The 26,234-nt window shown below is 47.1% G+C and overlaps 1 protein-coding gene across 1 annotated transcript; it reads left to right on the top strand.

Annotated features, from left to right (window-relative positions):
• Nucleotides 1-443: 443 nt before the first annotated feature.
• On the top strand, nt 444-25,264 carry NANS (N-acetylneuraminate synthase). Its single transcript, XM_041761977.1, has 6 exons — nt 444-679; nt 6,257-6,472; nt 18,675-18,774; nt 20,009-20,163; nt 23,073-23,339; nt 25,034-25,264. Exons 1-6 carry the CDS (start codon nt 548-550, stop codon nt 25,241-25,243), a joined length of 1,080 nt encoding a protein of 359 aa, XP_041617911.1. The 5' UTR covers nt 444-547; the 3' UTR covers nt 25,244-25,264.
• The last annotated feature ends 970 nt before the right edge of the window (nt 25,265-26,234 follow it).

Here is a 26,234-nt window from a genome sequence, read left to right as displayed (position 1 = left end):
TGACATCATGTCACGAACCTATATAATTTTCCCATTTGGGGGAAAAGGAAAATAAGGTCCAGGAAGACTAACGCGTTCACGACCAAGAACCGGCTAGTGGGAGGGGCTGAGCTCAAAGCAGCTCCGCAGTTCCAACTCCAGAATCCGTTTTTTCCATTACACCGTAGGGAGCCCGCTCCCCACGCCCGAGGCCGCCGTCAGCCACCCGCCGTCTCACTGCCCTAGGGGGAATGGTGGCTCACGGGTGGAGCACGGAGGCCGCGAGCACCACCGCCCCGGCAGCCCGGCCGGCAGCCCGCGGCCCGCTCAGGGGAACCTGGCGGTCGTCCTCGTCCCGCCGCACCGCCCACCTCGCGCAGGCTCCGCCCCCTGCCCCGATTGGCTGGCGGGAGCGACTTGGGGCCCGCGGATTGGCTGCGCGGCCGCGGGCTGACGTGGCGGCGCTGACGCGGCGGGGCCGCTGTGTGGTCCCCGCTGGGCTGCGGACCGGACTCGAGGCGGGCGGTGCGGCGCCGGAGCGCGAGGCGAGCCGAGCCGAGCCGCCGCGATGCCGCTGGAGCTGGAGCTGTGTCCCGGGCGCTGGGTGGGCGGGCAGCACCCGTGCTTCATCATTGCCGAGATCGGCCAGAACCACCAGGGCGACCTGGAAGTGGCCAAGCGCATGATCCGCACGGCTAAGGTGAGGGCAGAGCCCGGGGCGGAAAAGGCGCCGGCAGGAACCGGGACCGGAGGCGGGGGCGGGGCCCGGGGGCGGGGCCCGGAGGCGGGGGCGGGGCCGGAGACAGCAGGCGGCGAGGATTGGGGCGGGGGGGCGGGGCGGGGGCGGGGCCCCGAGACAGCAGGTGGAGGCCGGAGCCGGGGGCGGGGCCGGAGACAGCAGGCGGCGGGGATTGGGGGCGGGGCCCGGGGCGGGGCGGGGGCGGGGCCACGAGACAGCAGGCGGGGGCCTGGGCCCGGGGGCGGGGCCTGGAGCCGGGGGCGGGGCCCGGAGACAGCAGGCGGGGGCGGGGACCCGGGACCCCGCGTGTCCTGGCGTCGGGCTCTCCGGGTCCATTCCTAAGTCTTTGCCGTCCTCCTCACCCCTCCCCACCCTCCTCACCTGTCTGCATCCCTGCAGTTGCCTCCTGACCCGTCCTTTGCCCCCTTCGGGTGGCAGAAGGATCTTCCTAGAGCACAGGTTTGATGAGGTCGTACCCCTGCCTCAGTGGCTCCCCACGGCCCGCGGGTGGAGTCAGAACCCCTCAGCGCAGTCTTCAAGACCTCAGTGACCTGGTTCCTTCCTGCCTGCTCATTGTTTCGTCTCCGACATCTTTCAGCGACCTTGAATTACTTCCAGCAAGTTCCGGAAGTTCCCGAAGTTGCTGTGATCTCCTCTCACTTGCCTTTCCTTGTGTTTGGAATATGAAATGGTTAAACCGACAGGGCTCTGGATTCAAATTCAGACGCCACCACTTACCAGCCGTGTGAACACGGACTAGTTACTTAACCTCTCTGTGAGCCTCAGTTTCATGGTTTGAAAATCGGCTTGATAATAGTACTTAATAGAGTTTGTAAGAATCTAACGGGATGATTTATGTAAGGCTCTTAGCACAGTATTTGGCACAGAGGACTCAATAAATTCATTGCTCCCTCTTGGCAATTTTTTTTTTTTTTAGATTTTTAATTTTTTTTTTTATTTTTAAATTTATTTATTCATGAGAGACAGAGAGAGAGGCAGAAGGAGAAGCAGGCTCCCCACAGGGAACCTGAGGCGGGCCTGATCCCAGGACTCTGGGATCAGGACCTGAGCAGAAGGCAGAAAGAAGCCCAACCTGAGGCACCCAGGTACCCCGGCAAATTTCCTTTCCTGTCCAGGTCTACTTGGATGCTTTTTTCCAAACCTTCCCCTCAAGGTTGGGCCCCTGTCATTGCTCCCATCATATTGCATTGTCACTGTCCAAGTTCCTTGCTCTCTCTGTTCAACTGTGAAACCCTTGAATGGGGGACTATCGTGTTTTTATTGTGACCTTAGTCCCCAGCCTGAGGTCTGTGCTGTGATTCCTGGGTTTAGAGATGGCTCACTCCCATCTTTTTTCCCCCCTTCCCTTCAGTCAAAGGTGTTCACCTAATGTCGTTAATTGTGATTAGGTATTTATCTTGCTCTTCCTTCAGGACTAACTCTGCTTTTATGGAAGCCAACTGAATGATAAAAAATACTTTAAAAAAGTGACAACTGGGGATCCCTGGGTGGCGCAGCGGTTTGGCGCCTGCCTTTGGCCCGGGGCGCGATCCTGGAGACCCGGGATCGAATCCCACGTTGGGCTCCCGGTGCATGGAGCCTGCTTCTCCCTCTGCCTGTGTCTCTGCCTCTCTCTCTCTGTGTGTGACTATCATAAATAAATAAAAAAAAAAAAATTAAAAAAAAAAAAAAAAGTGACAACTGTTGATGTTTTTGAGTGCTTACTCTATCAGATACTGCACTAAATGCTTTAAATGCACCATCTCATTTCATTATTATAATACAATGTGGTAGATGCTATTGTTTTCACCTTATTTTTTTAAAGATTTTATTTATTTATTAGAGAGAGAGAGAGAGTGCATGCACAAGCAGGGGCTAGAGGGAGAAACAGGGTCTCTGCTCAGCAGGGAGCCTGATGTGGGGCTCCATCCCAGGACCCCAGGATCATGACCTGAGCTGAAGGCAGATGTTTAACCGACTGAGCCACCCAGGTGCCCCTATTGGTTTCATTTTAAACCCTCTGAGAAGTGACTTGCCCAAGGGCACACAGCTAGTAAATACTGGACTGCAGAGGTTTGTTCCTAACTGGAGGGCATAAGCCTTTGTGTGGTAACATTATTTTCTACGGGGGTAGTTCCTGCTCTTAATTTATGTTCCCTATAAATTCAGAGGTGAGAACTCTGAATTCTGAGATTGTAAAAATCCCCAGAGACATTGAAGCCATAGAAACAAAGTTTTTTTTCTTTCTCTTTTCATTGTGGAGGTTAGTTCTGAGGTGAGGGGAGGAAAATGCAGAGGTTGAGGCTGTGGTACAATGGAAGGAGCACTGGACTGGTGTGAAGATAACTATTTACTAGCTGAATAATTTTGGGCAGGTGCTCTTCCCTCCCTAGGCTTCAGTTTCACTTATTTTATAATGTATGTGTGTATGTTTTTAAAGATTTTATTTATTTATTCATGAGAGACTCACACAGAGAGAGGCAGAGACACAGGCAGAGAAGCAGGCTCCCTGGGGGAGACTTGATTCGGGACTGGATCCCAGGACCCGGGGATCCCGACCTTAGCCAAAGGCGGACGCTCAACCGTTGAGCCACCTAGGCGTCCTGTGTTTTTGTTTTTAAACTTAAAGTAGTGGAATATCTTGAATCCTTGTATTTTAGGATTTTTTTTTTTTTAGTCCTTGTTGCCAAATAGTCACATTCCCATGTTTAATTACCCAGAGTTGCTCATACAATAAATGAATCTATTTGCAATATTTAAAGTTGAGTTCAGTTATTTTTATTTTCCTACAACAAAATATACCCTCATAATTATATAATATATATGAACTGTAAACATAATTAGAGATTTACTAATTGAATATACTTTTAACTTCCAAATTTTGCTGCAAAGAGAGCATCACACCTTGGCCCATCACACCTTAGATCCTGGGGTTTTGCTGCTTGTTTTTTTGTGGGTGTTTTTTGTTGTTGTTGTTGTTGTTGTTGCCAGGAGAGAATCAATAAAAAATTCCTCCCTCTTGGCAATTGAACAAGGAAACCATCGACATTATAATAAAACAGGGACAGTGATTGTGTTTTCTGAACCTGGAGTTTACCATAGAATGAAATAGATTAATAAATAATTCAGTTTGGGGTGCTTGGTTGGCACAGTCCATTAAGTGACTGGCCCTTGGTTCTAGGTTTCAGCCCATGTCCCTCTCCTCCCCTCCCCAGTGCCACCAGTTGGGGTCGGCTCCAGGCTCAGCTGGGAGTCGGTTTGGGATTCTCTCTCCCTTTCCTTCTGCCCCTTTTGTGAATGTTCTCTCTAAAATAAATAATTTTAAAAAAGAGAGAGAGAGGAAAAATAAATAAAAAGAGGGATCCTGGTGGCTCAGTTGGTTGAGTGTCTGTTTTTGGCTCAAGTCATGATCCCAGGGCCCTGCATCTCATCAGGTTCCCTGCTCAGCCGGGTAGAGGTGGGGAGGGGTGTCTACTTCTGCTTCTCCTTCTGCCCGCCTCCTGTACTCCTGCTGTCTCTTGCTTTTTCTCAAATAAAAATAAATAAAATCTTTTTTAATAAAAGAAAGAAATCACTGAGTCTTAGGAAGGACGTGGAGGAAAGAGAAAGAACCTGCTCTTCTCCCCAGACAACTGCTGTCATGTGGAATGTAGTAGAATTTTTATCTGACCTCTTGTCTCTAGTAGTTTCTGCTACTTCACATCTATCTTCTTTCTGTAAATGAAAGGTTTGCCCAGAGAAGACAAGCTCTTTCACTTTTTGAAGGTAAGTTCTCTCCTTGAGTTAGAGCTGAGAAGCCAGGGGGTGAAGCAATGCTCTGTGAACCTCTCCCCCCTTAGTTTGCTGGTGGGCTGGCGTAGCTGGGTTCCAGGTGGCGGTCATGGGCCAGGAGACACACGTTCTGCAGCCTTAGCAAAGCGATTTGTCCAGCTCTGCCAGATTCGCTGTGCGGCTTTGCTCAGGTTTCTCTGGGTTGGGGGATCTTCCTCTAGACAATGAGAACTCTGTTGCCCAAGATCACTTTCATTTCTCCTGTTTTTTGAACCTTCCTGACCATGCCATCTTGTGGTCTTCCCAGGAGTGGGAACAGCACTGCTAGCACAGATATTTCTGGAAGTGAGGTTTTTAGCAATGTGAATAACTCTGTCTATAGAAATGTCAGTGAGCTAGAGACTTTAGAGGATTTTCCTTAATCTTTCTATTGAATGGTTTTTTTTTAAAGATTTTATTTATTTATTTATTTATTTATTTATTTATTTATTTATTTATTTATTTATTTATTCATGAGAGACACAGAGAGAGGCAGAGACACAGGCAGAGGGAGAAGCAGGCTCCACGCGCAGGGAGACTGACGTCGGACTCAATCCCAGGTCTCCAGGATCACGCCCTGGGCTGAAGGCGGCGCTAAACAGCTGAGCCGCCTAGGCTGCCCTTGAATTTTTTTTTTTTTAAAGATTTATTTATTTATGAGAGAGAGAGAGAGGCAGAGACACAGGCAGAGGGAGAAGCAGGCTCTCTGCCGGGAGCCTGACGTGGGACTCGATCCCGGGTCTCCAGGATTGCGCCCTGGACCAAAGGCAGGTGCTAAACCACTGAGCCACCCAGGATCCCCCCCTTGAATGGTTTTTAAAAGCAGTTGAGGGGCACCTGGTTGAGGGGCACATTGAGGTGGCTCAGTTGCCTAAGCATCTGCCTTTGGCTCAGGTCATGATCTCAGGGTGCTGGAATCAAGCCCCCACATCGGGCTCCTTGCTCAGTGGGGAGCCTGCTTCTCCTTCTCCTGCTGTTCACCCTGCTTGTGCTCTTTGTCAAATAAATAAATAAAATCTTTTTATTTATTTATTTATTTATTTTTAATCTTTTTTAAAAAACAGTTTTGAGAGATTGGGGGCTGATTGGCAATAGAATTACAGATTTTATACTTGAACAACCCAGATTTTATGTTATAGCTTTTGTTCAGTAAGGCCTGGGCCTTTCTAAGTCTTGTTTGTTTACTTTTTGTCCCAGAACCTTTTGTTCAAACAAGATGCCATGCAGAAAAGCACAAGTGCAAAACAGCAAAAGCAGAGTTGTTTCCTGCCCTGTGAGGGGCTCCTCAGAACAGCTGCAGGTCCTGGGGCTAGCCCAGGGCAGCTGTGTATGGAGATGGAGATGCTGAGTCCTGAGAGCGGGAGTGACTTATCCAAGAGTGAGGGTCAGGTCCTGACTGCCTCTCAACTCTGGCCCAGTGCTCGTTTTGCTGTCCTCTGCTGAGTTATCCAACTTAAAATCTTCCTTAACTGTTTAATTATTTTTAATATAAAACAGAGTGGGGAAAAAAGTGCCCATTTTTTGGTTCTTTTTGCATTTTAAGGGGCGAAAATAGGGGAGAGCCCCATCCCCAGGCTTTTCTTCCTTTGAGACTTTCTTGCTTCTCCTGTTCCTCTCTGCCTGTCGTCAGTTGGCCTTATTTTTAAAGATACAGATGTCAGAGCATTTGCTCCGACATTTACCTTTTCTCTGAGAATCCACGACAGGTATGTTGTATGTTTGTTGCAGGAGTGTGGGGCCGATTGTGCCAAGTTCCAGAAGAGCGAGCTGGAGTACAAGTTTAATCGGAAAGCCTTGGAGAGGCCCTATACGTCCAAGCATTCCTGGGGCAAGACGTACGGGGAGCACAAGCGCCACCTGGAGTTCAGCCATGAGCAGTACAGGGAGCTGCAGAGATACGCTCAGGAGGTTGGCATCTTCTTCACGGCCTCGGGCATGGATGAGGTGAGTCCTCATAGGGCTGCTGTCATTTGCTACAGGTGCCTGGTGGCTTTTGGCCTAGAGTCAGCTCCAGCATTTGCTCACTTGAGACTTTTCTTGTGCTTTGTGGACCTAGAGTTCCGTGTCACATTAACTGCATCAGTGCCTAACTAAATGGGAGGCCAGGGGGAGCAGAGGCCCGGTGAGATTTGGTGGGAGGAGTACCAGAAGTTTCCAAACAAGTTGTTTTTGGGAGGAGGGCAGCAGCCACACTAACATCCCTGAGTCCCCTAAGCTTGTGGGAGACCCCAACCAGACCAGTTTTCTCCCAGCAGAAAGTGGCCTGGACTGAGAATCAGGAAACTTCCCTTCTGATAGGGATCTGCCCCCTTGCTGAGTGGCCGTGGCAGATTTGGGTGGGTGGGGGGCATCAGTAGTCGTCCTGAGTGGCTCACAGAATGGTCATGCTGACATCCGAGTACCCAAGCAGGGTCCCAATCTGCTCTGTGACCTGACTTTTTGAGATTCCCTCATGAACTCTTTTTCAAATGTCAAAATTTTAATTGTAAAAATAATAAATATCATAGGAAGTTTAGAAACAGGAAAAACTGACCCATGCTCCCTGTCTGGTGGCTCTTTTTACAGATTTCCTCCTGAAGTTTTTTATGTGCATGTTTTATTGCCTGGTTGCAACATTTGGGAATATTTAGGTCTGTGTGTGCTTTTCCCATTTAGCATTATACCACAAGCTTTTATCCATATCTGGGCTTTTTTTCCAGCTTTATTGAGATATAATTGACATCTCAGTCCCCACGTGTTGTGCTTACAGTTATTTTTTTTTAACTTTTATTATTATCTTTTGAGAGAGCACACACATGTGAGCACATGGGCTTGAGTGAGCGGGGGGGTGGGCAGAGGGTGAGGAGAGAGAGAATCCTAAGCAGGCTTCACCCTCAGGTCAGTGCAGAGCCCATTGTGGGGCTCCATCTCATGACCTAAGCTGAAACCAAGAGTCTGTCGCCCAACTGACTGAGCCACCCAGGTACCCCATGCTTAAAGCTTTCAATAGCAATGTAATATTTCTTTTTAAAAATTATTTACTTATTTATTTATTGCGGCGGGTGGGGGGGGATGCACAGCCGGGGCAGGGGTAAAGGGAGAGAGAAACTTAAGCAGACTCCATGTTGAGCACAGAGCCTGATGTGGGGCTTAATCTCACTACCCAAGATTGAGACCAGAACCGAAACCAAGAGTCAGATGCTTAAGCGACTGCACTACCTGGGAGCCCCAGCAATGTAATACTTTTTTAAAGGATTTATAACATACCCAACCATTTCTCTAGTTTTGGACATGCAAGTTACTCTCAGTTTTCTGTGCTTATTAATAATACTGAGATGAACATCATTTTTCTGTATTTTATGTTCTTTCCATAGGATAGCTTTGCAGAAATTGATTATTAGATAAAACCTACAAGCGTTATTATGGCTCTTGAAACAATTGGAATGCTTGTAGTCGATTAGACTATTTGAAGCAATTCCGGTTCATTTCTGTAGGCCTCCCTGACCGTTTGTGTCACTGTTCCAATCCCAAAATATGTCTGTAAATTGAGTTGAAAAGAAACATAAGTCTAGCCTAGGCTGTTGTAGTTTTAACGGGGTAGGGAGGCAGAGAACCTAGGCATCTTTGGGAGACGACAAGTCCAGGCCTCCGTTCTCTAGCACAGATTCATCCCTTAATTTGCAGCTTTCGTAAGCATGACATTCTTTGGATCCAGTTGTACACTTGATGATCATAATTTCCTACTTTTGAATTATATGTTCTGGCTTACAAAGCACGTTCACTTACAGTAAATGTCTTATCCCTACTCTGCACCACTCTGCAGCTGAAGAAATAGAGGCTCAGAGGGGCCAGGAAGTTTGTACAAAGTCATACAGCTAGGAGAAGGGTCTAGAAGGCAGATCTGATGCCTGGTGCTGTGTGCTTTCTTCAATCCTTCAACTCTGCCTGGGCATCAGGCCAGGTGTGTGTGTGGCTTCGAGGAGCTCAGCAGGGCCTTTGGGCTTCCCCCTTGCTCTTCACCACCTTGATGTCAGTGGCTGGAGAGTCTCTGGGCCCGAGAGCTGCTCTGGGGACCAGGAGATGGATTTTTTTAAGGAAAGTGTTCCTTGAGGAGTTCCTGGGCTTTTTCCTGATCCCAGCTCAAGTAGCATATCCTCGGGAAATTCTTCATATTCCCCTGCTTGGTTCAGGTGCCTCCTCTTGTGTTCTCCTGGTGCTCGGTACTTGTCTGATTGGGTGTGAACTGTGCCATCTCCCTACCAGACTGCTAGCCCCGCAGCATCCCCAGTGCCTGGCATGCAGTAGGTGGTTGGGAGGTATTTGTTGAAGGAATAAATGAGTGAGCCAAACCAAAGAGAGGGTTAGTGGTTTTTATCAGATCCTTAAAGGATCTGTAAATCACAAAAGCTTAAGCAGGAAAGAACATGTGCTTTAGGATCTGAAAGACTTAGGTGTTGTTTTTGGCCCTACCATTAACTAATATTTCTTGAGTATTTATGAGGTACCAAGTTTTATGCTGGGTATTTTAAACATATCAACTCATTTGCTCCTCTTAACAACCTCTTCAAATAGGACAGTTATCCCCATTTCACAGGGAAGGTGTCAGTAGTCACTAATCTCTGGGTCTGTTTCCTCGCAGGTAAAGGGCAAGGCATTATTAAAATACCTAACATGCAGGCTTGTCTTCTGGAGCAGGTGAGACCGTATACGTAAAGCACACATCTCAAGGCTGGGCACTGTGTGTTCACTGTGAACCCGGATCCTGGCATTTAGTCCATCCTGATCTTAGCACATGCCAGTACACGCTAAGTCAGTGCCTGGTGAAAGGAAAGTCACACCTAGAAAGTGACATTTGTTTTGGTGATGTGCTTACTTCATGTACTATGAGTTCACAGCATCTTGGGATTGCTCTTTGGGGATTGCTCTTTGGCAGTCCTCTGGAACTCAGGCACTCAGAGACAGCCAAGCCCGCATCCTTAGAGGGCAGGTTTGGGTTCAGGAAACTACTGATCCTTCTTGTGCCCAAACGTGAAACTTTTGGTCTGATTGACGTAGTAACAAGTCAGTAATGAGACAGGGAAAAAAGCTCTAGGGAGAATTTCCAAAGCTTATGGCAGTATTCTGGATCATCCCTAGTGTTGCCTTTGGAATAAGCCTACAGTCTTTCCCAGAGTAAGGACTTTGAGAAACACTCTCATTTGGAGGACTAAGTCCTGAACCTGTTAAAAATAATTAGTCTTGGGGCACCTGGGTAGCTCAGTCAGTTCAGCATCTGACTCTTGATTTTGGCTCAGGTCATGATCTCAGGGTAGTGAGATTGAACCCCATGTAGGGCTCCACACTCACTGGGGAGTCTGCTTAAGATTCTCTCCCTCTCCTTCTGCCCCTCCCCAGCTTGTAGGCGCATGCACTTGTGCACACTCTCAAATAAATAAGAGAGAAAACAGAGTGAGTGAGAGAGAGCGCGAGTGGAAGAGAGGGGCAGGAGGAGAGGGAGAAGCAGGCTCCCTAGTGAGCAGGGAACCTGATGTGAGGCTCAATCCCAGGACCCTGGGATCATGACTTGAGCTGAAGGCTTAACCAGCGGAGACACCCAGGCACCCCAATAAATAAATCTTTAAAAAATAAAATAATAAAAATAATTAGCCTCGGTGGTGTAGTCACTCCCCTGTCCTCTACCACATAGTTGTTTCCCTAGGTTTTCTAAAACCTGACGAAAGAAAGGGGAAGTAGAAGAAAGTCACATGGGAGTTCCCTTGCAGTGACACCAGAAAGCAACAATAACAAATGAGAGTACTGGGAGGAGTGTGGCGGTGGTTCTCAAAGTGGGGTCCGGGAACCCCTGGGGGAATCAGAACACCTTTCAAAAGGTCCACCAGGTCCAAACTGGTTTCATAGTGATACTCTGAGGTGATTTGCCTTTTTTTTTTTTTTTTTTACTGGCATTCTCTCCCAAGTGTATAGTGGAGTTTTCTAGAGGCTGCGTGGTATGTGATGGCATCATTCTCCCAGCATTGGCTAAGGAAAGGTGTGCTGTGTGCTCTTGTGTTTTAGTAACACTCTTCTCACAGACCACACGATTCAGCAGTTAAAGTTAACAATTCAGTTGTTTTTAGTATATTCAGAGTTGTGGTGGCCATGACCACAGTCGACTTCAGTGCATTTTTATCATGTACCCATTCCTAGTCTTTTTTTTTTTTTTTTTTTCCATTCCTAGTCATTTATTTCTCAATCCCCTCTGTCATCCCAGCCCTAGGCCACCACTTATCTTTCTGGCTCTGTAAATTTGGGCTTTTATGTCACTTATTTGCTTTTCTGCAAAAAGTTTACCACACAAGCATATGTCCCTAAACATGATAGTGTTGTGTGCTGCTGAACTTCATTGAAACACGATCATGATGCATACAGTCCTTTGGATTCTCTCAACATTCTGTCTGTGAGATGCACCTGTGACTGCTGGGATAACCAGAGTGAGACAGTATGTGGTTCTGTGTGACTGGCCCCTTTCACGTAGTAATGCGTTCAAGGTTCATGTGTGTTGTGCTTGTGTCAGAGCCTCTCTCCGCAGCACTTCTCTCTATGTTATTGCTGAGTAATAGGCAACATTATGGATATGCTACATTTTTTTTTACCCACGTATCAGTTGATGGACATTTGGATCGTTTCTGCTTTTTGGCCATTAGGAATAATGCTTCCATGAACATTCTTGTACAGGTTTTGTTTAGACGTGTTTTTATTCTCTTGGGAGAGATATGGTAACTCTCTGTTTCACTTTTGGCAATTGCCAGACCATTTTCCAGAGTGGCCGCAGCAGTTTACAATCCTCCCAGCAGTGTGGGAGCATTCTGGTTTCTCCACAGCCTCACCAACATTTGTTACCATCTGACTTTCTGATTCTAGATATTCTAGCAAGTGTGACATGGCATCTCATTGTGGTCTTGATTCTCATTTCCCTGCTGTTTAGCGTCTTTGCATGTGCTTCTTGGCCATTTGTATACCTTCTTCAGAAGAATGTCAGATCCTTTGCCAATTTTTAGTTGGGTTATTTGTCTTTATATATTCTAGATATGAGTCCTTAGATACATGATTTGCAGAAATGGCTCCCATTCTCTGGGTTGTCTTTTCACATTTTGGCGGTATCCTTGGAAGCACAAATATCTTTAATTTTGATGACCTCCAATTCATGTTTTTTCTTTTGTGCGTGTCTGTTCAAAAATTTCTCAGTTTTAAGGGTGCCTGGGCAGTTCAGTCAGTTAAGTGTCTGACTTGGTTTTGGCTCAGGTCGTTCAGTCAGTTAAGTGTCTGACTTGGTTTTGGTTCAGGTTGTTTCTCAGGGTTGTGAGATTGAGCCCTGCACTGGGCTCCATGCTCAGTGCTGAGTCTGCTTGAGATTCTCTCCCCCTCTCTCTCTGCCTCTCCTGCTCGTGCCTTCTCTCTAAAATAAATAAATAACATCTTAAAAAAAATTCTCAATTTTAAACTACAATGTAGTATTGCCACAGAGCTATCAGTCTGGCTAAAACAAAAAGTAACAATAACACCAAATAGTGGCAAGGACACAGAGCAAATGAATTGTTCATACACTGCTGGTGGGAATGTAGAATGGTATAATCACTTGGCAAAATAATACGGCGCTCTCCTTTTTCTGAACACAACCTTATTTTAATACAATTCACATGTGGTATCATATTCACAGTTCACTCAGAGTATACTGGTAGTTCCTTATAAACTGGACACATACAAAAATTTTGACACCTACGCGCCAAACCGATGTTACCTGAACTTATTGGGGTAATCATTTCACAATGTATATGCATATCAAATCATGGTGTACACCCATTGTTATGTGTCAGTTATAGCTCAATAAAAAAATAACCACTTATTACATACCTAAAAAAAACAGCAGCAAAAACTAGAGATGTAGCCCACCAGGTGTCATTTGGTAATTTATCCCCAAAGAAATGAAAACTTAGAGTTCACAGAAAAACCTGTACACGCATGTCTATAACAACTTTATTTGTAATAGCCCGCAAACTAGAACGACCCAGATAGTTCTCTGGCAGGTGAATGGTTCCAGCCATAAAAAGGAATGAAGTGCTGATATATGCTGCAGCTTGGATGGATCTCCAGGGTATTGCGTTGAGTAAAAAAATCCAGTCTCGGAGGGTTGCATACTATACCATTTAGTTTCTTATTTTTTTTAAAAGATTTATTTATTTATTCATAGAGACACACACACATACAGAGAGAGAGGCAGAGACATAGGCAGAGGGAGAAGCAGGCTCCGTGCAGGGAGCCTGACGTGGGACTCGATCCCGGGTCTCCAGGATCACGCCCCGGGCTGCAGGCGGCGCTAAACCTCTGCGCCACTGGAGCTGCCCTACCATTTAGTTTCTATAGCAATCTTGAAATGATAAAATTACAGTGATAGAGAGCAGATGAATGGTTGTCAGCGGTTAGGGAAGGGAAGGGAGGCAAGTGGACGTGGCTATATAAGCCTTGGAGCGGACACCTGGGTGGCTCAGCGATTGAGCGTCTGCCTTCGGCTCAGGGCATAATCCCGGAGTTGCGGGATCCAGTCCCACATCGGGCCTCCTGCACGGAGCCTGCTTCTCCATCTGCCTGTGTCTCTGCCTCTCTCTATCTGTGTCTCTCATGAATAAGTAAATAAAATCTTTAAAAGAAAAAAAGCCTTGGAGTGATGGCACAGTTCTGTATTGTCAGCTTGGTAGTAACGATTCTGTGCGTGTGGTACAACTGCATAGAATTGGATATACAGACACACACAAGTGCATCCGTGTAAGAATGGTGACATCTGAATAAGACCAGCAGACTCTGTCAACATCCCTTACCCAGTTGTGATTTTATGCTCTAGTTTTGCAAGGTGTCACCATAGTGGAGAGAACTGGGTGCTGGGTGCATAGGCTCTCTGTGTGTTATTTCTTACAGCTTCATGTCAAGCTATAATTCTCTCAAAATTAAAACTTTAAAGTTAAAAACACTCCAAATTCCTTAGTTTTACTTTTAATTCGATAAATAAGAGTAGATGGAGATAGAACCTACATAAGCAAAAACCCTGTAGAGTCTGTAGTCATTTGTAAGAGCATAAAGAGCCAAACCTTTGGGGCCCCAGGCCGAATGGTGCATACCCAGGCTGTGTGGTCACCCGTTTAAGATTTGAGTTTGAAGGTGCTGCTGCTGCCATCCGTGGGGAGCCCCTGTGGAAGTGGTTCGACCTCTTTGTGCTTCTGTTTGTTCAGCTGCAAAGCGGGGTTAGTACCTGAACCCATCTTGCAGGGTTGTTGTGAGGATTACCCATGATTGTTGACACACAGCGTAGCACACAGCCAGCTTGGAGCAAACGTCAGCTTACTGTTAAGGAGGGCAACCAGACGGAGTGTCAGGACATTGGCCTTCTTGCCTTGGCTCTGCTCTAAGTTCATCTCAGCTTGGTGGCTCCCTGCTCTCTCTGGGCCTCAGTTCCCTTTTGTGTGTGAACAGGCTGCCATCCAGAGGCTCTCCCCACTCTGATGCAGAGCCAAAGAAGATCTCACCAAGGCCACTCGCACCTGGGATGAGGGCTTTCCTCCTCGGTCCACATTGCCAGGCACTGGATGTGGACTCTGAAGGAGGGAGAGCACCTCTGTGCTTCTGTGAGGCTTGCTTAGGAAAAGTCACTTGTGTAGGTCGTTTACTCTGGCCTTGAGGTAGAAGCAGGAGCAGCTGGGAGAGGAGAAGAGCCTGGGTGTTGGTGATCAGGGTCTGCCTCTTGGCCTCACCCTTTGGTTCCTTTCCCTCCACTCCCCAGGAAGCCCTTCTGTGTGGCATGTGTGACACGTGCTCTGCAGCCACACTCTCTGAGTTCGGGTTCTGGTGCTGATTCTTTGTGGGTTCAGGCTCATCATTGAAACCCTATTTGAGCCACAAGTGTCCCATCTGTAAAAACAGAATAGGGGCACCTGGGTGGCTCAGCAGTTGAGCGTCTGCCTTTGGTTCAGGTCGTGATCCTGGGGCCCTGGGATCAAGTCCTACATCGAGCTCCCCACAGAAGCCTGCTTCTCCCTCTGCTTATGTCTCTTTCTCTCTGTGTGTCTCATGAATAAAAAAATAAAATCTTAAAAAGAAACCAAGATAATAAAGATGCCCACCCCACATGGCTGTGGTGAGAGGTCAGATGTGAGGGCTGCACAAAATCTGCATCCACCGAATGATAGCTGTTCTGTTATTTAGGACCCTTTGGAGCTGTTTTGCCTTGTATTGTCTGGACAGGGAGGCTTCTCTGTCCTAGGATTGCCATTTGTTCCCAAGTATCTTCCTGGCTGACCCGGGCAGAGGCAGTGAGGGGAAATGCATTCTTAAGAGTCTTTCCAAGAGTTAATTTGCTGGCCAGGTCCCTTTCCTGAACCAGCATGTCCTGTCTGTCTGGCTGTTGGAAGTGGGTTGGTCCCTTGTTCTGTGTTTACCTGGCAGGTGGCTCCGAGTATTTACCACCCTGACTTCCTGTGGACGGTAGCCATTTATCGAGTGCCTCGTTTCTCCACTCTGTGCTGTCCCAGGGTGTTCTTCATATGCTGAGGAAAGGTTACAGTGTGGTGGAATTTTATCAAGACTGAGAGAACTACCAGGGCACCTGGTCAATGCTGCAGAGAGGTGCATGGAACAGGGCTGAAATGAGCAGAGTTCCTTAGGTCTAAATGGAGAGTTCTATGGAGAAATGGCATATGGCAAATGAAGGCCATGACCGTCGGGGTGGCCCCTGAAAGACATGCTGCCCTCACACACCAGTGCCCTGTCCTATCAGAGCTGCCCTGTGGGATGCCCTCTTTCCATTTTCCACAGGACCTCAAAAGTCTGAGGACGGGGAGGGGCTCTAGAAAAATCCCAGCTCCTCTTCTTGCTTTTGTCACCCCTCAGATCAGTGGGTCATGACATGGAAAGGGAGTTCTGTGGCCACACATTATCGAGTCTCATTTATTGATAATTAAGTACTACCAATTAATTATTAGTAATAAAGCCTGTCTCCCCCGCTCCCCTCTAATATACAAGGATTCTGAGTGAATAAGTTTGGGAAACACTGGGATTAAAAAAAGCTAGACGAGTGTCTTTATTGGGGACCGTCTAAGAGGGAGCAGTGCAGCATTTCACTGAAACCAGGTTGCTGGTGGGCCCCTTTCCTGCACCTGTCAGCCGTGGATGCCCAGGGAAGGCCCTGTCGGCAGGGCTCCTTTCAGACAGACCGAGAAAGCCTTCGTGCTGGGGTGGGAGGGAGGGAGAATTGTGAGGCTGCCTGGCTGCACGGTACCCCGACGTGGAAAAGGGTTGACAGCGGGGTGAGCAGGCCTAGGGAAGCCCGAGAGCCTGTGGAGAACGAGGTGGGGGGGCAGTGGCGCTGACTGCGCCTAAGGGGCCCTGGGCACGGCTGTACCGCCTGGGGTCTGCACCATCTCTGCACTTGGCACCCTGTGCAGGTAACTCCAAAGTGGCCGTGTTCGGAACGCCACTAGGTGGGGCTGGGTCTCCAGGAGGACTGCCACAGCCCATTTTCCAGCCCTCCCAGGTGAGCTTCTGTGGAGTGTTTCTCCTGCGTTTGACCCCTCCGTGCTCCTGCTCACTCTGTGCCTCTCCTCTTTGTGCCCTTGGGGATTTGTCATCTGATAAGCCCTTCTCGCAGAAGTTGAACACTGTTTTTGTTTTTTGTTTTTTTTTTAATTTGTTTTTACTGAAGTTCGATTTGCCAACATATAGTATAACACCCAGTGCTCATCCCATCAAGTGCCCCCCTCAGTGCCCATGACCCAGTCACCCCATCCCCCCGCCCACCTCCCCTTCCACTACCCCTTGTTCGTTTCCCAGAATTAGGAGTCTCTCATGGTTTATCTCCCTCTCTCATTTTTCCCACTCAGTTCCCCTCCTTTCCCTTATAGTCCCTTTCACTATTTCTCATATTCCCCTTATGAATGAAACCATATGATGATTGTCCTTCTCCTATTGATTTATTCACTCAGCATAATACCCTCCAGGTCCATCCACATTGAAGCAAATGGTATTTGTCCTTTCTGATGGCTGAGTAATATTCTCTTGCATATATAGACCACATCTTCATTATCCATTCATCTGTCGAAGGGCATCGTGGCTCCTTCCACAGTTTGCTATTGTGGACATTGCTGCTGTGAACATTGGGGTGCAGGTGTCCCAGCACTTCACTACATCTGTATCTTTGGGGTAAATAGCCAGTAGTGCAATTGCTGGGTCATGGGGTAGCTCTATTTTTAACTTCTTTAGGAATCTCCGCACAGTTTTCCAGAGTTGACGTTGTGAGAGAAGAAAACTTAGCATAGGGTTTTCCCTTTTACAGTAGAAAACACTCTCTCCATCTGCCAGATAGAGAAAAGTGGGAGAGGTCGACTTTGTTCAGTAAACCCATTAGAAGGAGTGTTTTTCACTTCCATCATAGAGCTGGTGAGACACACATAAACAGGAGGGGTGAGAGAGAACAACACGGAGGGGACAAGAGAGGCGAGGGGGAAAGCCAGCAGAGGGCAGACGGCAGGAACCGCAGCGAAGCTAGCTTAGCAGGCTTGGGTGTAGGGGGCACTCAGGCCACGCTGCACCGTGTCTCTTGGACCCAGGGCATTGTGAACTGCCTGTGAACTGTTCACTGGCTGGTTACCCACTGAGTCTGGCTCCCCGGCAGCTCCCACCTTCATGATATTAGGGGATTTACGCACGAGGAAAGTTAGTCTCTGCGTGTGGCCAATGATTGGAGGAGCTTATCACCTGCAGGCAGGATGGAAGGAAGCTGAGGCAACGGTGGGTTGATTTGAAGAGCCTGCTGGCAGAATGACCTTCTCACACTGTTCCTAGCCACCCCTGTGCCCTCTGGGTTTTCAGGCATGATGACCTAATGCCTTAAAAAATAGGATTCACAGAACAGCAGTGGCTATATTACCAGGAACTTAATAGAAACACAGACCCACGGGTCCCTCCTTAACCCAGCAGAATCAGAATTTGCATTTCATTTGAGCAAGATCCCCAGGAGATCAAGGTACATTTATTAAAGTGTGAGAAGCAGTGACCCAGCCAATCAGGCCTTCCAAACCTACTTATTTTTTTTTCTTTAAGATTTTATTTATTTATTCATGAGAGACACAGAGAGAGGCAAAGACATAGGCAGTAGGAGAAGCAGGCTCCCTGAGGGGAGTCCGATGCAGGACTTGATTCCAGGACCCTGGGATCATGACCTGAGCTGAAGGCAGATGCTCAACCACGGAGCTACCCAGGCATCCCCCAAACCTACTTCTGAAACCCAGGCAGCATTTTACAACAGATCAAACTTAGATATTTGGAAACATTCTGAGACCTTGATTCTTCCCACTTCTGATATCCAACTCCAATTTTTAAAAATAGTAATAAGAGGTAGTTTGGGGGAGTTTTATAATTTGATAACAAGCTGAGATTTTACTCTTAAAACTTGCAACTTGCTGATTCTGTTAGCATTTGTTGACACTTGCCAATTTCCTGATCCTGAGTCTTATTAATGAATCCTGGTGGGGGCAAAGGATGGTGAAGGGCCCTCGACAGATAACCTTAAGCAGTGATGTGTCCAAAAAAAAAAGTGATGGAGGTTTGTTTTTCCTGTGGGCAGTGTGGTTTAGGGGCTGAGAGGGTTTGGATTTGATGGGCCCTGCCACCTGTGGATCACCGTGTCAGGGCTGGGCCATAAAATGCTCCATTTTTTCCACTTGTGGCAAGGTTTGAAATGGCCTCTCTTCCTGGCTGTTTGGTTTTAGATAAAGGGTAAGGCCTTTGAGGGACATTCACTTTCTCACTACCTGGATTTCTGGATCAAGATTAAGTCATGACCCTTTTGCGATTGGACCCTGGGCACCTGAAAAAGGAAGGGTCTGGCCTGGGGTCCGATTCTTTTGCAGAGTTCATGGCCAGTACAGGCCAGCATGCAGTGTTTGTTGGACAAACAGATGGGTGGCTATGAATGAACGTTGGAATTTGAATGAAATGACTGATAACACACCTTTGCTTTCAGGTTGTTGTGAGAGGCCCTCTTGCTGGGCAAGAGGAGGGATTTTCTGTTTGTCTGTGGCTCCTCGCCTGACTTGACGTGATTTTGAACAGTGGTGAAAAAGAGCTCCTTCTTTGATTTTTATAGATGGCAGTTGAGTTTCTGCATGAGCTGAATGTTCCGTTTTTCAAAGTTGGATCTGGGGACACTAATAATTTTCCTTATCTGGAAAAGACAGCCAAAAAAGGTAAGTGTTTAATTTTTGCCCTAAAATGAGGAAGTTCCAAATCTTTTCATTTTTGCTCCTGTAGTAGAGCCCACTAAAGGAGTCTCCTTGAAGGCATTAGAAACCTCTATTCAATTAACATATACTCCTACTTTTCTGTGTGCTGTCTTGAAAGGAAAGAAGTTAAGGATAAGCCCGTTTTTATAAGAACTTTAAAAATGAAAAATTATTTTATTTTTATTTATATGAAATTGAGGATATGGCAGTGTATACAGAATTTCTTAGAGGAAGTTTGGACTTTGAGAAATAGTCTGTACGTCTATCATAACATCTAACCTCTGCACGTTACGGTCTGTAAAGGTGTTTTGCAACATGAATCATCTCATTTGATCCTCATAACAACCCTGGGACTGAAGCAGGTTATATGATTATGATGCTATATATATATATTTTTTAGTAATAAATTTATTTTTTATTGGTGTTCAATTTACCAACATACAGAATAAAACCCAGGGCTCATCCCGTCAAGTGCCCCCCTCAGTGCCCGTCACCCATTCACCCCCACCCCCCACTCTCCTCCCCTTCCACCACCCCTTGTTCGTTTCCCAGAGTTAGGAGTCTTTATGCTCTGTCTCCCTTTCTGATATTTCCTACCCATTTCTTCTCCCTTCCTTTCTATTCCCTTTCACTATTATTTATATTCCTCAAATGAATGAGAACATATAATGTTTGTCTTTCTCCGATTGACTCATTTCACTCAGCATAATACCCTCCAGTTCCATCCACGTCGAAGCAAATGGTGGGTATTTGTCATTTCTAATGGCTGAGTAATATGATGCTTTATACTTATTTCGCAGGTGAGGCATGTGAGACCACACAGCAGGGAGATGGCAGCTCTGGGCCTCACACGTACTCATGCCGTTGAGTTGGGGGCAGTGCTCGCCTTACCCTGCTGTGCAGCCTCTTAATCCACTGAGGTGCTCATGTTTCTCTGAGGGGTGTGGAGTTCCTCTGCCCCCTGAATTCAGTTCGCTTTGCTAGACAATAATATTGGGGGCGAGGGGAGTCTACATTTCCTCAGCGGCGAGGGCAGGAGTCCACCACGCTCCCCTCTCCCCCCGCCAGTGGCTGGCACAGTGTTTGCGAGCTGTCTTTGGAGTTCATGAATGATGAGACCAGCAGCTGGGGTATGCGTGAGGGAGAGTCAGAACCCGGAAAGGGAAAGTGATGACGGTGTTGGTGTTGGGTCACTCAGGCCGCCCAATGGTGATCTCCAGCGGAATGCAGTCGATGGACACCATGAAGCAAGTCTATCAGATTGTGAAGCCTCTCAACCCCAACTTCTGCTTCCTCCAGTGCACCAGTGCATACCCGCTCCTCCCTGAGGACGTCAACCTGCGCGTCATCACGGTGAGCAGGCCGTGGTCTGATGAGGCCATAGCAAAATGGCATCTCTTGGGCCATTTACTGTGGGAAAGATTGGGCCTTTCTTATAGCCAAAATTCTCACCTGTCTTGACATGCTTCATGTCATTTGAACGTCCATTGGCAATCTTGCTGTTAGAGAATCAAATGAGAACCAACCGTGCAGTTAAGGAAGCAGGTACATTCTAAAGAGGGTGATTATAAATTAAATGTTCTTAAAACCAATCTTAATTTTTCCCACTCTGAAATTCGAGGTGCAAGCTCTCATAATTGTCTATATATACATTTTTTATGCTATACGTATTGACCATCGGGGTCCCTCCTCTGTGAATTCCTGATTTATATCCTTTCTTAGTATGTTGGGTTTTTTCTTAGTATGTTGGGTTATGTGATAAAATATAAGATTTACCATTTTAACCATTTAGATGTGTAGTTCAGTGGTATTAGGAACATTCACATTAAACCACCACCATTCATCTCTGGAACCTTTCCATCTTCCCAAACTGATACTCTATGGCCATTAAACACTGACTCCCCATTTCCTTCTCCCACAGCCCCTGACAGGCACCATTCTGCTTCTGTCTCTAGGAATTTGACTACCCTAGAGACCTCCTCTGAGTGGAATCATACACTACGTGTCCTTGGTATCTGTCTTCTCTCACTTACACACTGTGTGCAAGGCTTCTCCGTGTTGTAGCACATGCCAGCATTTCATTCCTTGTTAAGGCTGAATAACATTCCATTGTGTGTATATAGCACATGTTGTTTATCCATCCCTCCGTTGGTGGACTTTTAGGATGTTTCCACCTTTTGGCTATTGTGAAGAATGCTGGTAGGAACACTGGTGTACAAACATCTGTTGGGCTTTCGTTATACTGAGTTGTAGGAGACCTTCTTGAAACTTCTGGCTTTTCCTGATCTGTGCTATTTGCTGGCTCTGTTATTTTCTGCCTGTAATTCTGAGCCTCAGTGAGGCTCAAACTGGTCACAGTAACGGTCTTGAGGGAGCTTTCTCTCTCCCAGGGTTTTGTCTACTCCACCTCAGTCATTTTACAGATGGCGAAATCCAGTCCCAGAGGGAAAATGACTTACCTACATGAGATCTCACAGCACCTTGGTGGCAAAGCTGGAACTAGAATCTTTTGTCTCTTGTTGTCTCAGGCCACCTCCACCCCTCTCGCCTTGTAGCACCTGAAGCTTAACTTAATTAGAAACATGTATATGTAATTATCATACAAAACCACTGTAGTTATATAGTGGAATTCTAAATAGACACAGACACATAATCCCAGTATTGCAATTAACAAGTTTCCTTTTATATTTTCCTTTTGGTAGTACAGTATTTTGACATTCTTGGGTTTTTTTTTCCACGATAGTGTAAGCTTTTAGATATGTTGCTATACATTCTTCATATTTAACTTAAAAAAAAATGAGCCTTTTTTGAAAACTGACACTGCTACCGTTTTTTTTTTTTTTAAAGATTTTATTTATTTATTCATGAGAGACAGAGAGAGGCAGAGATATAGGCAGAGAGAGAAGCAGGCTCCTCACAGAGAGCCCCATGCAGGACTCGATCCCTGGACCAGGATCATGTCCTGAGCCAAAGGCAGATGCTCAACCACTGAGCCACTCAGTCGTCCCTACTGCTACCTTTTTACCTAAATTTCTATCTCTCCCAGGTGATAGATTTTTCTCCATTTCTCACTCATCTCTAAATTATATCATTCAAAAAAAATTTTTTTTTCATTCAAAAATTTTAAATGTGATTTTTAAACTCAAATAGCTCTGAGATATATAATATAGAGTAAACATTCTCTGTAATCTCATCCCACAGAGATTACTATCATCAACAATTTGCCTTATGTGACTCCAGATTATTTTCCTTGGTTTTCTTTCTCTGTGGATACAACCCCCCTTACCCTTCCATTTTTATCCAGGGTGCCGTAATATCCTCTCCTGATACTGGAGGACAGTGAGGGTTGGTCGCCCACCCAACCCCCGCATCTTGGGCCCAGCTCACTCATATTCCAGCCGTTTGACCCTGCAGCCTCTATTCCCTTGTCCATTATATGCCCTCTAATCTGGTTTTTGGGGCCTTTGCCACTCAGCTGTCCTAATCTTATATTAAACCCCATAGGACAGCCTGGGTGGCTCAGCAGTTTAGCGCCGCCTTCAGCCCCGGGGTATGATCCTGGGAGTCCCAGGATCAAGTCCCATGTCAGGCTCCCTGCATGGAGCCTGCTTCTCCATCTGCCTGTGTCTCTGCTGCTCTCTCTCTCTCTTTCTCTCTCTCTCATTAATTAATAAATAAAATCTTAAAAAAAAACAAACCATCTGGGTCTTTCTACTATACTTAAGCTTTCTGGTCTGCCTCAATGGCAAGACTCACTTGACGAATGTCTGCTGTTGCATTCAGTGAATTATAGATCACAAATTAGTTAATTATTTAGCATTTCCACCAAAGGATTGTTTCGAGATTGGGCTGTATATATTATTGATGACGATATTTGTGCATACAGCACACTTGCTTTCAGCAGCTCAGGCTAATTAAATGTGGCAGATGTTTTTTGACTGAGTTTAGGTATTTAGTTATAGTTCTCTTGTTACTCCAGGTGGTTTGTGCCGTGTGAAGCATTCTTAGAGTGCATTCTTGCTGAGAGTAGCCATTATTTTTGGAGCATTCCAGTGTGCTGAGTGCTTTTCACGCATTTGGAGCAGCCCTGGACAGGTACCAATATCATGTCAGGAGTGAGAAGCTCAGAGAGCCTCAGTGTCTTGCCTGTAGTTGCACAAATAGTGAGTGGCTAAACTGGGACTCCAGCCTAGATCTGCCTGACTCTGCACTGTGTGCATAAAATGCTACAATATTTAACCCCCCCTTTTTTTTTTTTGAAGGAATATCAGAAGCTCTTTCCTGACATTCCCATAGGGTATTCTGGGCATGAAACAGGCATAGCGATATCTGTGGCCGCAGTGGCTCTGGGTGCCAAGGTGCTGGAGCGTCACATAACTTTGGACAAGACGTGGAAGGGGAGTGATCACTCAGCCTCGCTGGAGCCCGGAGAGCTGGCCGAGCTGGTGCGGTCCGTGCGCCTCGTGGAAAGGGCCATGGGCTCCCCCACTAAGCAGTTGCTGCCTTGTGAGATGGCCTGCAATGAGAAGGTGGGTTCTCCACAACCCTGCTGGGCTCCACTGTCTTGGGAGTGACCATACTTGCCAGGAGAGTTGGTATTCATCTTGCCTGAGCCCAGGCTGACCCACAGAGTCTGGGGTCATATTAGCAGCAGGAGGAGCATGTCACTTAAGGAAGCATCAGTAGTTTCAGCAGTCTCCTAGAATTGTGTTGCAGTTTTCCTCCAAGCCTCTGAAGCCTTTGACTCCAGTGCTCTAGACTCTAGGAGCTGTCAGGGGGCGGGGTTGCCTTGTGAGACACTTGGGTGGTGAAGTCCTACTCCTTTGGAGTAGGTGAGCCTTGAGAGACAATTGGGCAGAAGGGTTCCATGAGGCCAGCAGGAGAAGGAGGCATCCGTAAGCAGAGGTGGCCCTGGATAGGCGGGGCAGTGGCTTGTCACTGATGGGGGATGATATGGATCTTCCCCGGGGAGCAGTGTGGCTGTACAGCACTGACCATCAGACAGATGGGATGGTGGGGCCAAGGAATACTGCCTGGCTTGCTGACCATCTAGGCTTCTTGGAGACCGTGGCCTAAACCTGTCTTGGCCTCTGGTCACAGAGCCAGGCGTCCTGGGGCTGCCGGCAGTGCAGGCACTCCTACTATTCTCCTGTGGCCGTCTGGGTGGAGGCAAAGACCAAACAGCAGGCATGTATGAGGAATGTGGTCATCTTTTATTCTGGTAGGTCTTGATTGCTTCCCTCAAATTAAAGGTGCCTATGTACCAGGAAATGAAAATAATAGTAAAAGGCAACAAACTGCCTGGCAAAGGAGAAGGGGAGAGAACTGCACCAGAAGGGCAGGAGAATTGAGCCCTTAATTTGGTTTTGAGCCTCTCAGCTCCCTGGGCAAACAGTGTTATACAGCAGGATGATGCGTCATCTGATGACATCCGCTGCTGACCTTTTGTCTTGGCACACAGCTTTAGAATTGATTCTTTGGCCCTTACACGGAGGATATCGAGTGATACAGTGATTTGTTCATCAGCATTTATGGTAAAGACCTAGAAAGTCTGGTCATGAGCTTCCGGTACCCTTTATTCCCCTCACCTGCCTGTCTGCCCCTTTGTAGGTGGTCCCCTTTCCCGTCCTCTGAGTAGCAGCATACTCAGGCTTGTGAGCCCCCCCCCCCCATATTCTTATTTTATTGAGCAGGGTGGCCCTAAGTTTTGTGTCCTCTAAGAGCAGTGGGCCAGGACTCAGGATCCCCATTCCTTGCAACTTGGGCCAAGTTATCTGCCCTCTGTGGACCTGTTTCCCATGTTCAAAGTGAGATATTGAACTGGATGATGATAAAAGTAATCATAATTTTTATTTATTGGGAGCATTCCGGGTAGATTGCAGACATTATTATTGCTAATCCTTACAGTTGTCTGACAAAGCTGAAGGCACTGTTATTTCCCATTTTGCAGAGAAACTCCACCATGGCTTGTACCCACCTAAAGGGGATTTGGACCTGGCTGTGGCTGTAGAACCTGAGCTCTTTCCTGTGTAGTTTATCCAAAGGCCCCTCCTCTGAGCCTCTGAGTACACCCCACACCCCACACTTTTCTAGGCCCCGAGGGGACAAGAGAGTCACTACTCCCCGGGTATCCTGTGAAAACTGGTCAGGGACCTTAGGTATAAAACAACACGTACCAGTTAACTTCTATGAGGCCGGCACTGAGTCTTAATTTTATCCGCAGCTGGGCAAGTCCGTGGTGGCCAAAGTGAGGATTCCAGAAGGCACTGTTCTAACATTGGACATGCTCACCGTGAAGGTGGGTGAGCCCAAAGGCTACCCTCCTGAAGACATCTTTGGTCTTGTGGGCAAGAAGGTCCTGGTCACTGTTGAAGAAGACGACACCATCTTGGAAGAATCGGTAGAAAATCATGGCAAAAAAATCAAGTCTTAAAATAAAGTGCCATTCTCTGAATTGCCTTGCTGGTACTGTCGGGTGAGGTGGGACACAAGTGCTGGTCTCTAGAAACCTGGCTTTCATCCACTCATCCTCCCGAGACACACATTTTTGGGCTAGGCACTGTCACACCCGTAGGAGGGATACAAACGAAGAGCAAACATGGCAGTCTCTGCTTCAGGTTGGCTGGCCCAGAAGGGGTGGTTTGCTCAAAAGCAAATCATTGTTGTCCATTTGCTTTGTTGGGTATACAGGTGTGTGTGTGTGTGTGCGTGCTGTGTGTGTGTGTGTGTGTGTGTGTGTGTGTGTGAGCTGGCTGTATAAGGTCCTCTTCTTTAAGCCTTAATTCATCCTGCCCATAAAGCCAGTCCACATGACCCGAAATGTCGCTTCCCTCCAGGCCTCCAGCTGTCTCTTCTCCATTGCCCTGATTCCCTCCCCGCCCTGGAACTGTGTCCCCAGTGAGCTGCATAGCGGTCACTGGGCGTCAAAGAAGAGGTCAGGCGTCTTGCAGGCTGAAACTTGCTGAAAATCTGCGTATCTCTATGAGTGAAGAGAGGGAAAGGACATTCATTCTTTCTTTCAACAATATGGAGGTCTTGCTGTATGCCAGGCTCTGCTGTAGGTACTGGGATAGAGCAGTGAACAGCCCATATTTCTTCTTCACGGAACTTCCACTCAGATGGGGATAGGGGCACAGCAAACCATAAGCATAGTAAGTAAATCACAGTAAGTTAGCAGGTGATATGTCAATGCTGGGGAGGTGGGGGTGGGTGGGAAATAGGGCTGTGTAAGGGACGTGGGGAGTGTGGGCTCAGCGTTTTGTAGCTTGTGTGGTGGTAATGCTGCAATCAGCCCTTCCCTATGCATCATGAAATTACAAACCTAGCTAACAAGATCCTTAGTGTTCTACTTTGTTGAACAGCAGCATGAACAAACCTTTCACAGCGAGTCCATATCAGACTCCCCTTTGTTCTTTTGAACCAAT

The sequence above is a fragment of the Vulpes lagopus genome, chromosome 7, assembly GCF_018345385.1.
Source record: "Vulpes lagopus strain Blue_001 chromosome 7, ASM1834538v1, whole genome shotgun sequence".
Classification (NCBI taxonomy): domain Eukaryota; kingdom Metazoa; phylum Chordata; class Mammalia; order Carnivora; family Canidae; genus Vulpes; species Vulpes lagopus.
The sequence above is the reverse complement of the archived record's forward strand: the minus strand, read 5'-3'. Positions and strand labels throughout refer to the sequence as shown.